Genomic DNA, 14,537 nt, shown 5'->3' with positions numbered 1-14,537 from the left:
TCATGCTATCCTTTTGTCTCTACTAGTGGATGTACTTCTAGTCCCTCTTCCCTAATGACCACTGTTTGAATGAGAAGCCTGTTGCTTTTTACCATTGCACAGATGTGTTTTGCCTTCTTTTATGTTAGAAAAAGCTATATAAGTTACCTGCAAGTTACGGAACTTGATATGTATACAATAACCTAAAATGGTATTGGTACAGTTTCAGTTTAATCTTTTCAACAAATTTATGTACTGTAGTGATCAAACATTACATCAGTCACCAACATTGCGCCTTTACTATGTGAAGTTGTTTTTCTGTTGCAAGATTGTACTGGGCGCTATTAAGGAAATTCCATGAACTAATTAGTCAACTGGTGACTGGGGTACCAACCATACTGAGAAGCCAGGAAGTGGACATGTTCGAATGTGCATGTGCTTACCTCCCCGACGACATCATAGAATTCATTTAATGATGCCATAGTCGGAGATACTGCAAATCGGATATTGCAGTGTTACCAGAAGGCCCATGCTATCCCTCTGCCACAATCCGCTCTCTTTTACTGCCATTAGGCTTCCATTCACCTTGCTGCAGTAGGTATAATGCTTGAACCTTCCTTAAGTTCAGAAGTCCACAACAGTAGTGTTGTGAATAAAGCACAATACCATCTAAGGCTGGTTCGGTTAATTAAACTGTTTCTTTCTCAGGCTAATTGTAATACCTTGACGAGAGCAGTACTCATGCCGAGATTAGATAATTGTAATGCTGTCTTGGCGGGGGCAAACAAGAGATGCATTCAGAGGCTGCAAGTACTGCAAAATGATGCAATTTGCATCGTAAAAAGCATCCCTAGAGGTGATTCAATCATTAAACACAGAAGAGACTTACATTGGTTGGCTATTGAGGAGAGGATTCCTTTAAAAATCAGTACCATTACTCATAAGTGCCTATACGGCTCAGCCCCGGTATATCTCTGAGATAGTGTACAACTGCAGCATTCTGCTAGGACTACAAGGTCCAGTCATACCATGCACCTTCGCTGCCCCCGTATTAGACGAGTTAGGGCTGGCGGCCGTTCTTTTCTCCGGTGCAAGCAGCTACAACATGGAATACGCTGCCCATGGAGCTGAGGATGACTCCAGATTTACATCTATTCAGAAAACGTCTGAAAACAATTGTGTTTAAATAAATAGTGTAACCTTTCTTTTCAGACCCGTTTGCTTGCAGCAACCTTTTTGTGCCCTGATGCATGTGGGCTCCAGCACATTATAAGAAGATTAAAAAAAAAAGAATTGTGGCACCCATTTATGACAAGGGACGGTGTACACGGCTTCATGGGGCACTTTGAGGAATCCAGACTCGATCTTTTAATTTTGCTGCTCCTCATTTCACCATGATGAACTTCCTGCTGACTGAGATTTTTCCAGTAAAATGCATAGTTTTGACATATGCCAAGACATTAACAGGATATTCTGAAAATATGCCCTTTTATATAGCATATATTCTGAAGAACACAAGGGACAGGCACTTTGAAAATTTCAGGATGAAATATTCTGGTTATTTGAAATGTACATTTTCAGAAAATGCTGGTAAGAGGCCCATAATATGTTTGTGTTAAGCAAAGACAAAAAACATGAAAAGACCTTAGCGGAAAAGTTGTAATATGTTACTTTCATTGTCCAGAATGTACACATATGGAGAGAGGAAATTAAGTGTTTACACGCTAAAATAAAAGGGGCAAATAATTAAACAAAATAGACAAGCTACATCCATGTTATATAAGAATTAGGCAATCAGACTTATTAATAAATGGGTTGCCTCCTAAATGTTAATGTAGAATTTAGTCACTTAAGTAACATGTGCCCTGTGTTTGAACATTTGTTTTCTGCAAAGAAGCAGATTCCACATTAAAGGCGGCCTAAAGAGTGCATGTCTTCCTCTTTACAACTACATTAGAAGAACAATGATTTTACAAATTGTGTCAGGCAGGGACAAGAATGTTTAAGCCTTGGAAGTGGATATGAATCATCCTCCTGGAGAGCAGAGCAGCATAATAGTTTGTATCTCTGCTGTTTAACTCACCAGCAAAACAAAGAAATATAGCTGTTAGGGAGAATTTTAATTTCTGTGCCAATACCCTTTAACCCTAGTGTCATTTCTGTGCCAATTCCCTTTAACCCTAGAGACCCCCAGCTCTTTTGCTGGACTCAGGGATTTTTTTAATTTCAACTCCTGAGTGTGTGGGACTTTTCCCCCACTCTCTCATGTGTTTTTTCTGACTAGGATTATTGTGTTTCTTACTGTTTAATGGAATCTGGTAAACTCTATATGCATCTGCTTTTGCATTGTGACACACAGCACCTTTTGTGCAGTGCCACTGAGAAGTCCTTTGGACTTCTCTTAATGTTTATCTACATTTTCTTGGGTAAACCACTGTTTCCAAGAATAGTAAGTTGACCCCTGTCTTAATTACCTTTTCTTTTGTGGGTTTAGCACAAACCACCCTATGTGGAGTGCTGGTGGGTTATTATCCCACACCTCATGTAACATTCTGTTACACTAACTCACTAGAAAGGCTGGTGGAGGTGGTTTCTTTTTTACGGCCTTGTGCCATGTATCTGCAGGCTGATACGTCAGCTGCAGTACAGCACCCAAGGGTGACAATTTCCCCAAAATGGTCCCTGTATACTTTTTTTGCCATTTCTTGTCAGTTCATTTCTTCTGGGCTTTTGTGGTCTGAATCGGGTTCGAGTTCTTTGTGTGTTTTGCCTTTGGCGGGGTTCAGCCCTGAAGCCCGCCCGGGCTCCAGTGTTTCTGGAAAGGCAGGAAGTGAAGATGGGCCCCGAAACCTCCCTGTCCTTTGTCTCTAGGTATGCCTGAGTGAAACCAGTTCCGATTGGCCGACTGGCTGTCCTGGAGGACATCCACCCTGCTGGGTGATTGATAGCCTGAGGCCGTGAATGAATGGAAACTTGCTTAAAGGCAAGGTTTTTGGGACTAGACTAAAAAAATCTCTCAACTAAGCATTTAATTGGAGCAGTGTCTTCCTCCCTGCGTCCAGGCTGCTGGGCAAAGGGTCATACATTTCTTTAGAAATTTCAGATTGGGGTTCACTAATGTGGTCTCCTTCAGTGAGAAATGACCAGGCATACTGGTTGTAACCCCCATCACCTGACAAACACCACCCAATTCTGGGATAAACAAAAATCTCATCTGGCCTCTGAGAACAGTAGCTGAGCAAGTAAGAGTGAGGTTTAAGACAGTGCTGTGCATCCCAACCTACATACTAAGGAAGTTGAAAAGGGTGCCCAGAGTCTTCATATCTCAAGCAGCAGTTTCTCTGAACCAACGATTCTTGCCTCCCATAACCATCAGCGCCGGGCTAAGGGATCTGCAATCTGTGGGTCGCCAGGTGTTTTGGACTACAACTCGCAACAACCCTTACCATTGACTATGCTGGCTAGGGCTGATGGAAGTTGAAGTCCAAAATATTTGGCGAGCCAAAGGTTCCAGACCCCTGCTAATGAGTTGAGTTTCCAGGCTGCCCCTTCCCTGGACTGCCAGTGGAGATTGTGTGAGAGAGACAGAGAAAGAGAAACAGAGAGAAATAGAGTGAGAGACAGATAGAGAAAGACAGTGGCAATTTGAGAAAGTGAAATGGGACCTGTCTGCAACGTGTAGTGGTAGGAGCAGAGGGAAGACACCTCGTTATTAGGCGTTCTTCGTCTGTGCTTTTGACTTCTGATGCCCTGTGGTGACTTTTATGCCTTTTTCATGCCTTGTTACGATCCGCTATTTGTGGTTTCGGGACTGTCTGCCCATTGAGGTCTGTGATTGCTCCCCACACCACCATGCTCACACTCTACAATCCAACACATTACACATACCAGCTAAGCCACCCACACATGGCAATTTAACATCCCTCCCAATAGACATCAAACATCAGACCAATGAACCTCCACAACCATCTTATATACCGTACCAAAGGCCAATGGATCCCGCCAGTGTGCACACAAGAGACTTCCCTTCCGACACAAATGTCTCTGTGCTCTTGAACAGAAAACTCATAGAAACTGACCTGCACACAGAGCTGAGAGTAATGTTGTTCTGCACGCGTCAACACAACAGTAAAGCCATCTTGCAATTCTCCTCTCTTCCCACTAACCTCCTCCCCATCTCTTTCAGATCTGTCAGAACGCCTGGACATAAGGCAAATTACAGCAGAGCGCACTATGAATCTCAATAACATAGCAAAGCATAGCATAAAATAACACGAGTGACACAAATGATGAAACCTACAATCCCTTCAGGAATGCTCACTGTAGTGTTGAGAATACGAAAGGGGACTTTGAGAGTGCTGCCACCCACCTGCGACGCTTCATAACTGTAAGAACATTAGTGCACCATGCAGTTCGATTCTAGGCATTTGACTAAACATACACATTCCTATTTCTAGACAGTGTCCACAAGACAAAATTAGGGAATTCTGTAGTCGGTAGCAAAACATTCTCCGCTTAGCAGGAATTCCTTTGCATTACTCTAACAAGGGTTTGGCTGTTCACTTTAAGCACATACACAGACACACAAATACACATCTACTAAAATACATGTGCCAGCCAGCATTAAATCAAGCCGAACAAGTACAGTTATCAACTTCAGCTCGAAGCAATACTAACATGCACTCAAGCTCATGTCACAAGACATTATGCCTTTTGCCACAAAGCCTTCCCAAAGAGTCCACAAAGTACCTAGGAATTATCCCTAGAAAGTGCATGTTGACAGGCCACAAACCCTCTATTTGCAGCACATTCGCTGTAACACTCGGAGCATGCTTGTTTTCGTGTCCCAGGCCAGATGTGCAATTTTCCATACACAGAATCATATTACAACTTCGGATTTGAAATTTTAGCCAGCCATGAACAGGGGAGTTGCATGTTAGCACACAACTAATTAGCCCCTCTAAACAAGACATTCTGGACACGTCTCCCTCTGGCGCAATAGGTGCACATTTATGAGTGCCATTTATTGTTCTAGTAGTGTGTGAGCTAAATCGTGTTAGCACGAATGTTAGTTAAACCTTGCATATATAAACGGGGTTCTTACATACAGATCATGACTGTTCACAAACCCGTGCCACAAATGGAGCTCCCTGCACATTACAGACAGAGAGCATGTTCCGCTGTCCTTGCATATAACAAAACCTCTGTTAAGTGCCAGAACCCATTCCATTGTATGGTCTGAGAGCAAAATCTCATGCCAAGTTAAAGTACAAGACATTCACCTCCTTGTGTTAGTAACTACCCAGAGAAAAAAACAAAATATTCTAATTGCCAGATTATTGCAATACGTCGTATGATTTTTCTGCAAGCGAACATCACTTGTGGCTTCTCACTCACAATGGCAAGTTTTCGATGTTATGCATAGAATAAAACAATGCTACAAGTGTCATTTCTCAAGTTCATTGACTATATTATGTATCGGAATTTAATCTCACCACAAAAAGTTCACATTAATTTAGTCCTCAAGAATTCGAAATTATCTTTGAAGGGTCCTAAGGCACTCAAGAATTAGAAATTCTCTTTGAAGGGCCTTAAGGCACCCATGGCGTGGCACTCCAGATAAACTGCAAGGCAGCATGGTGGAATACTCACATTAGACAATTACTTTCATAAGTCAGATGATGAAAACAAAAAATAAGGCTCAAGTTTCTTACCTGTAACTCCTGTTCTCCAGCATGGGTAGCTTTCATGGATTCACATACTCATGGATATTTCCCGTTGTCAGGCTGGGAATCCTCAGTAATATTAAAGCAGTTTGATTTCTTTGCCAAACAAATGTTTTCTTTGCTGATTGTGAAAGGTTTGTAATAAACCAAATACACTTAATAAAAAAAAAAATTAAAGCAGTTTAGCTTTAAAGCTTAAAAAACTGCTTGTCACTTATATAGCCTATTGCTGTCACTTTGGGTCACACCCCCCCAACCAATGACACTAGACCTCCTTAGCCCCACCTCTGGAGGCCACCTTCAGATTTGGAAGCACATGTATTGTGGCAGTGAGAGACAAGAAGAGCCATAGCGGTGTAGGACGGAGGGTCGCATGCAAATCCACGAAAGATACCCATGCCGGAGAACAGGAGTTACAGGTAAGTAACTTCCTTCCCCAGTATGGGATCTTTCATGGATTCACATGCTCATGAATAGGAATACACAGCAGTATATATATCACAACCAACGGGAGGTGGCACAGCTCCACAGAAGCAATGGCACTCACCTTTGGAACACTCATCTCAAGCAGATAGGTTGTGAGGCACTGCTTGTCCTCCCTGGAATCCCTATCCACACAGTAGAATCTTGTGACGGCGAGAGTGGACCTCCAGGTAACAAGCAGCCTTGCAGATGTCAAGCAAGCGAACACCAGATAGGAACGCTGTAGTGTAAGCCACAGCCTGCTGGAATGTGCTTTAGGTCTACCTGGCAGTGGCCTGTTTGCGAGCCGATGACAATAGGAAATGCAGCCAGATAGCCAGCTGGAAATGGAAGCCTTCAACAGGGCTTTCCCTTTATCACCAGGTCCAAATGTCACTAAGAGTTGTAAGTTCTTGTGAAAATCTTTAGTGCTTTCATTATAGAACTTCTACGCATGGGCAACATCCAGTGAATGCAAAACTCTCTCTTCCGGAGATGTGGGAGAGCCAAAGAACACAGGAAGGAATAGAGGTTCGTTGAGATGAAATGTTGACTGTACTTTAGGCATAAATGAGGAATGAGTGTGCAGCATCACCCTGGATGGATGGAACTTTAAATACAGTGGTTTGCAGGAGAGAACTTCTAACTCACGACACGTCTGGCTGAAGTAATAGCCACTAGAAAGGCAGTCTTCCATGATAGTAACTTCAGAGGAGCCCGATGCAGAGGCTTGAAGGACCTATCAATTTGAAAAGGACGGCAGTCAGCTCCTAAGCTGGGGCAGGCACCTTTACTGGAGGGAAAACTCCAAACAGGCCTTTGATGAATTCTTTAACCAGTCAATGAGACCAAAGAAAAGGCTTGCCCGTCGTTCGAGTGTAACAAGAGATAACAGCCAGGTGGACTTTACAAGATGCATGTGCAAAGCCTGCCTTTGCTAAAGATAGCAGATATAGCATAATCTGAGAAGGCTTGATTGGAAGAGGGTCGAGCTGCTGCAAATGACACCATATAGTAAAACACTTTCATTTGTCCCTGTAGCATGATAAAGTAGATGAAGCCCTAGCCTTCGCTGGGATGCCACAGCATTCCAGAGGCAGTGTGAAATGTCCATACTCTAGGGCTGCAGGAGCCAAGCCGTCAATTTGAGGGACGCTGGGTCGTGGTACAGCGCAGATCCTCCTTCTCTAGAGACCAGGTCTGGAAGAGGAGTCAGGTTGATAAAAGGAGCTACCAACAGACTAAAAAGGTTGGAGTGCGAATTTTGCGTGACCACACCAGAGCAACGAGGATCATCGTGCACCAGCTCTGTTTGATTGCCTTGAGTACTCGTAGAAAGAAGGGATTGGAGGGAATGCCTAGATGAACAGGGCCTCTCATGGAATGGAGAAGGCATCCCCCACACTTCTCGCTTGAGGGTACCTGCTGGCAAACTGGGTGCACTTTGAATTGGTCGCTGTGGCGAATAGTTCTATCTGCAGTCGGCCCCATGTTGAGAAACGATGAAGAACCAGGTCATGACGCAGTTCCCATTCCTGGCAGGATCACAGTACCATGCTGAGGGAATCCACAAGGGTGTTGTGGAGCCTGGACTGATGAAACAGAATGAGAAGCATATTGTGCGATTCCTTGAAGAGAATCGGTGAGCAGGTCCTTCCATGCTTACTAATGTAGAACATGGTGGTAGTGTTGTCTGTGAATATGCAAACCACCTTGTAGCTAGGGTCTGAATAACTTGAGGACCCAGAACAGCGCCCGGAGGTCCAACACATAGATGTAAAGCAACTTGCCCTCCGGCTGCCAGAGGCCTCTGGCATAGTGGTTTCCTGTGTGCGCTCCCCAACCTTCCAGGGAGGCATTGGTTGTCACCATGGCTTGATGCGCCGGTGGGTGAAATGCGTGCAGTGTTGTCATTGACTCCATCACTGTTGAGTTCGGTGGAAGGCCGGGCTGAGCTTGATTTTGTCGTTACAGGAGCCTGACACCTGTTTCCATCTGCTGACTAGGAACTCCTGAAGAGGTCTCATGTGCAACCTGCAGTGAGGTAGCAGAGCAATGTGGAAGACATCCCTAGTAGTGACTTGATGTAGAGAACTGTTGTTAGCTGGAGAGAGGACAGCTGCTGGACCTTGTGGAGTATGGTATGGACTCTCTACTCCAAGGGAGCCACTAGAAATTGTGCTATGTCCAGTCGTGACCCCAGGAATAGAGCATTCTGAGATGGCAATATGCATGACTTTGGAAAGTAGTTGGAGAATCCCAGAGAAGTCAGGCATCGGATGGTCTCTTCGGTGCGCTGCAGGGCTAGCGTCTTCAAGGGTGTGCATATTAGACAGTCGTCTAGGTAGGGGCAGGCGTAAAGGCTTGGACAGTGGAGATGGACAGCCACAAGAGCTAGGCATTTTGTGACGACTCCTGGAGCCAATTGTAGGCTGAAGGGTAGATCTTTGAACTGGTAATGCTTGCCTTGTACCATGAAACCAAGGAGCGTCTGTGCTTGAGATTTATGAAAATGTGAAAGTAGACATCCTTCAAGTCCAGAGAGGAGAGGAAGTCTCCCTGTTCCAGCTGGGTGAGAACATGTTGTAGCGTGACCATGCAGAACGGTTGTGATTTTAGGAACATATGGAGCTACCTGAGGTCGGGAATGGGTCGCCACCCACTGGAATTCTTTCTCACCAGGAAGTATCTGGAGCACACTTTGGAGTCCCAGAGGTACGATGGTATGGCGTCTATAGCCCTTTTCTTTAGCAGGGACTGAACTTCCTGTAAGAGGAGGTACATATGCTGTTCCTTTTTGTTTATTGGTGAAATGGAAGGGCATTTGGCCAGAAATTCGAGGGTGTGATCCTGTTGAAAATGTTGAGCACCCACTTGTCGATGGAGATGTTGCAACACTGTTCGATAAACTGCGATAACCAGCCTCCCACTGGGTTACTGAAGTGGGGGCTCGGATCCTGCCGCCGGTTAGGCTTGCTTGAGTGTTTGAGTGTTGGAGGAGGCTCTGCGCCATCTCTGTGTACCCCTTGAACGCCTGCGATCTTCCTCGGAATACCTCCTGCGAGGTAGTGCGAGCCGGTTGGCGATATGATGGCCGATAATCTCTGATGGTTCTTGGAAATCTTGCATTCCCTGAAAGAAAGTGCTGTCTCCGCTGTTGCAGGGTGCCAAGGTGGGACCCAACCTATACCTCAAGTCTCGGTCGTACTGTGAAAGAATGGTCAAGAAATGTGCAGACTTGGTCGTAGTAGCAGCTGTAGTAATTACCTGCTTTCTGTAAGCATCCGGCTGCTTGCCTTCATTGTCAGGTGGAACCATGTATTGTGAGGACGGGTTAGCGGATCTCTTCCTCGCTGTAGCCGTGACCACAGAGTCTGGAGATGTCTGAGTGCAAAGATATGATATGGCATTTATAACGCGCCTAAAGTGTCTAGACACTTGGGCGCAGTGTCTCAAACTTTATATTTCTTTTCCAGACGATCCTTCTTTGGTGGTGCCAAAAAAGGGTTTTTCATGACCAATAAACCATCGTCGCAGATGTCATCTAGTATGGGGATAGCCACCACTGTTTTTTTGGAGGCTTCACGCCTATAAAACAGGAAACCTTCTTTTTTATGTTCTTCCGGGACGATGTTGAATAGTTTCACAGCTTGTGCTAACATTGCGTGGAAGAATCCTATACCGTCTGGTGGAGAACTTGTCGAGGGTACCTCAAGAGGTTCTCCATTAGCTGGCATTAGGTCATCATAATCATCAGTAATAGCATGCATACTCCTGGACATGTCCGTGTCCTGACCGGTATCCGTGTCCATGAGAGCAGCCACTGGGCCTGGCAAACGAGACACTGGTCGAGGAGGCAGAGGCTGGGGGATTATCTCTTCCCGCACAAGCATTGTTGGAGGGCTCCTACTAGGGGCACTTTGAGGGGCCGTAGGAGGTAAGCGGTGCTGCAGTTCCATCACCAAGGTTTGCAAAGTGGACAAGCTGTCTAATGATCAATCCCTCAGTGCCCATGGTGTTCCCACTGGAACTGTAGGCACAGCAGCGGGTGGAGAAGGTGGACGTGGTGGATACACTGGTTGATGAGGTGCCTGAGGAGGCACTGGTTGATGTGGTGCTGGTAGAATAGGGTCAGGTTCCTCTTCTATCTCCTCCTGATCCGAAAATAAATCCTCCAGAGGCTCCTCTTCTGACATGCTACCCTGCTGTATAATTTGGACAGGTTTTGTTTCAGTGGCCATATGCACCAGAGAAAAGATCGTTTTTGCCTTTGATGGTCATGCCAAAAAAGAGAGTGCTAGCAGCATGTCCCTCTCCACATTAGCACTTTTAGCAAAAGGAGCTCTCACAGGAGTTTGTATTGTCATTGTGGGTGCAGGCCTGGGAGGCAAGGCAACCCTGGAAATGATGGTCATAACAGTAGTGGACGAGGTGGTCGATGATACAATTCTAGATGGCGCAGTCATGGTAGATTTGGACCTACAACTCGTTGGCGAGGTCGTCGGTGGGGCCATCGACGGGTGTGTTGTCGACAAAGGTGGTGAAGATGATGATTTATGGATACTCAGGGCAATGCCTTCGGCCCTACCCTGCAGCTTTCTGCCTACTTTTATTCTGTGTAAATCTCTTATCTACATATATGTAATTGTAATTGGTTATTTATAATGCACTTAATACCCAGAGGTTTCTAAGCACGGACCCGGAGGTAGAACCTGTGTTGCTCCGCGTCGTCTCGTTTCCAGGGCGAGCACGTTGCCCCTGAGTTATCCATATGCATAACCCTACCCACTGATGCAGCCTCCTGCCACCTACCGAGTGTGAGTGAAGGCAGCAGTGGAGATTTCAGATGAACACTTTATACCGTAACATAACAGTACTTGCATTGTCAGACAGTTTTGCTGAACAACTGAATAATAGAGGTTTAATGACAGTAGATGAAATGGTTCTTACTTCAAATTTGAGTTTTTTCTTGCAAGTGCGGTCGTTTTCTTTGTTTGTCTTCTTTTCATCTCCACAAAAAATCCCATCAACCTTCTCAGGGGGCAGGTCAACTGTAAAAAAGATTTTAAATTGAAACATGTCAAAATGTATGCATACAACAGACAAGTCCTTGTGAAGCATTTGCACTCTAGTCACCACATGACATGTCTTGGTTGTTTATATATCACAGGTATTTATGTATAGAGAGCAGACTTAGCCACAGGGGGGAAATGCATAGGGGTACAGGAGGGGGGAAGGTTGGAAACATGTACTAACAAATATTTTAACCCTACAAAGCTTTTGAACCGTTCATAACAACTTGGAATTGCTCTGGTCAACTCTAGAACGATCCTTTTATATCTTGTCTCTACCAGTATAGTCTTGGCATGAGGGAAGAGGCAGCTGATGTGACTGCCACGCTCTCATGGGTCATAAGGGGGGTTTGCTTGAAAAACTGTTGCTGCAGAGCCAACTCAGCTATGAAGAGGGGCGTCTGCTCGCACCTCAGACTCTCTAATAGACCAAAACGAAAAGGTTTTTTTTTAGCGGACTCTGCGGCTTTGCGCCTATTAATTATTGTGTTTGTTCTTTTTCTTCCAACCTCCCAAAACAGATTTGAGAAGGTGAATTTGTGCCCAAGTAGTGATTTATTTGTAGCGAACGCCGGCTATCCCTTGTTCGAAGCACAGGGCCCTACACCCTAACGACTATCCAGTGCCACGTGCCACCTCACACATGCACTAACCTTAAGCAAGCCGAATAAAAGCCCTGAGAAGGTTAAACCCGTGGCAGCTGGTTTTGGTACATTGCAGTCTTATTCCTGTCCCTAAAGCAAGTAGTTCCAACAGAATTCCTGAGCAATCTGCCCTCCCGCAAACAACCTTAAACACATGTCAACCTTTTGGGCCTCCTTAGTGGTATTCGTTCTAGGCCCAGCAAGCAAGGGACCCTGATAATAGGAGGAAACAATAAGGTGCATCAAGCATTTTGCTGGAAATTGAAACATTTGTAAATGTTGATGCACACAAAGCCACAAGTCGCAAATACCAGGCTCAAGCAGTAGTACATTATTGTATAGTCATTGGCACCATATTTCAAGTCCCCGAGACAACGGGTGCAGACATTTTGTTTTCTTAACAGTGGATTTTTTGTCAAAAAACAGATATTCAGGAAACAAAAAGAAGACTGAATAGAATGAAGTACGTCAGCGGGGACAGTGGTGTTCACAGATATTTTGCATTTTTGAGGGACTGACAACCCAACAAAAGCCTGACATCAGCACTATATTATGTGATGTTAGATGGTATTTGTATAGCGCCTGCAGCCATTGCTATGGCCTTGAGGCGCTGTGTGGATGAAGCCCCCTTGGAAGACCTTAGTCTGTGTTGAAAAGTAATGAAAGGAGTGGTAAATTGCATGTGTGCATTTGTTGCCAAGTCGAAGGTGGGTAGGGACTGGCTAGGTCCCTAACAGCAGGCCATATTGCAAAGGCGTGAGGACGGGTGCTGTGCCAAGTGTCAGAGTGTAGAGGAATCGTTAGAAATTGGAAGGGCGGTGGTACTCAACACCGCAGTAAAGAGATTGTTGTAGTAACACAAACAACGTCAGTGACATCACAAACAGCAAGGAAATGATCAAAGTATTTGATGGCTACATTTTGAACTATATTATGAAAAGTAACCAGATTCATAATATATTAATTAAACAGTGGTTACTACGGCTTTTTAACCACACACCAGCAGGACGCAACACTCTCTTTATTGGGAACACCCCAAGACATATTTTTCTTTATCTAGATTTGTTGTCGCCTTGAAGCTATTGGACCCCGAAAGCCATAAACCTTTACACATACATTTGGAACTAGTTTCAGATGGTATGAGGCACATCGGGTGCTACTATTTTCCCGTGTCATGTCGAAAAAGGGACACTTCTCGCTGGAATTGCAATGAGGCACGAAGTCAAATTAGATCAAGCAAAGTTGTTGCGACTTCCAGAGCTCGCCACGCATATAGCCTCAGTCCAAGTAGGGCAACTGTCTTGCTCCATGGAGTTTAGCGTAAAAAGTAACAACATGACACAGGCTTTCACCCCAACTTGATGAGGATTGCAACTTTAGATATCTTAATCTATAAACTGCAAAATACAGAGGCACAGCTCCACCTTACTGATGATGCCCACAAGGCTGAAACACGTGTATGGGGATGCTGTTGGTACTCTTGTTCAGAGGAGAATTGCCTAGCATTTCGGTGCTGGTCTGCCCCGGGGATTTTTCTCCTCTGTGAAAGGAAGAGTGAGCTAAAGACTTGGTTGAGGCTCTCCCAGGGGCCATCCACCCAAGAACAGGCCAACGGCCCGTGTTCGTGCTGGTAGAGAAGACTCCCAGACCCCCCTCTGTTTTGTACAACTTGTAAACTTTTAAATAATGATCTATAAAACAAAGTCCTTCGACTTTCGACTAAGGAGCAAGGCAGATAAGAATATTCATATGGCAGAAGTACTTCTTGTTTTGCATATTGTCCTCAGGGACTCCATGCTGCCAGTCTCAGGGATCAGCCAACCCATTTGCATTAATGTCGGATGCAGCGTTCAATACTCTTGAGTATTAGAACAGGAATCATCAACGCGCCAAGTTGAAACACTTTGTTGAGTTTTCAAGAAATCATCACATTGAATATGTCTGAGAAAAGTTACCACATAATGAATTTCTGGAAAGAATTTCCAAAATCACAACTTGATTTTAATTTTGATAGGTCCCAAGTCAGGTCCTATTTGCAAAAGCTGTTTCCTCAAGAATGACTGAGCCAAATAGTCTGTGGCATTTGCCAACCTGTAAAGAGAACTACTCCTGGAGAGAGAGTGTCCTGCAAGGTATATTCGGGACCGAAGATGCAACAGGGTGGCCCACCAGCTGGTCCTTTTAGTCGCCCAATACAGTGGGAGAATTTCATCTTAAATTTACAGTTGCCCGTTGAAGTCCATGATCAAATATCACCACATGGGAAGCCTGATATATTTTGTCCTGTGAAATATTTAAAATTCCACAGTGATTTCGTTCACAAAACTATATCGAAATGGCAAATATATCATGCATGAAATGGCCCTTTTTCTGTGGTTGAATTGTGATTCATTAGGCACATTTTCTACAAATTCCCATACAAATGTCCCAGAATTAATTCACAGGAATTCACTACCCCTAAATGGTGAGGGCATCCTTACTCCCCGCACCACATTTTGGCTAGTAGGAACCCCACTGAAATTATTACATCTCACAGTGTTTCAAATACAGGGTTGCTTTCAAGTGAAAGGGAGCCTTAGATCCCAAGCGATTTTCTTTTAATTTTATTGTTAATTTATACCGCACTTAGTACCAGCCAGTGGTTTCTAAGTGCG

General features: G+C 44.6%; 1 protein-coding gene across 2 annotated transcripts in view; it reads right to left on the bottom strand.

Annotated features, from left to right (window-relative positions):
- NKD1 (NKD inhibitor of WNT signaling pathway 1) overlaps positions 1 to 14,537 on the bottom strand; it is a 245,696-nt gene that overhangs the window by 80,278 nt on the left and 150,881 nt on the right. For both annotated transcript variants that reach the window (XM_069639453.1, XM_069639454.1), the window contains exon 5: positions 11,118 to 11,218. In XM_069639453.1, the coding sequence (XP_069495554.1) occupies positions 11,118 to 11,218 (101 nt within the window). The remainder of the gene's footprint in view (positions 1 to 11,117; positions 11,219 to 14,537) is intronic.

Source organism: Ambystoma mexicanum, chromosome 1q (assembly GCF_040938575.1).
Source record: "Ambystoma mexicanum isolate Mex_15411 chromosome 1q, UKY_AmexF1_1, whole genome shotgun sequence".
NCBI lineage: Eukaryota > Metazoa > Chordata > Amphibia > Caudata > Ambystomatidae > Ambystoma > Ambystoma mexicanum.
This window is presented reverse-complemented; position numbering and strand designations above follow the sequence as displayed.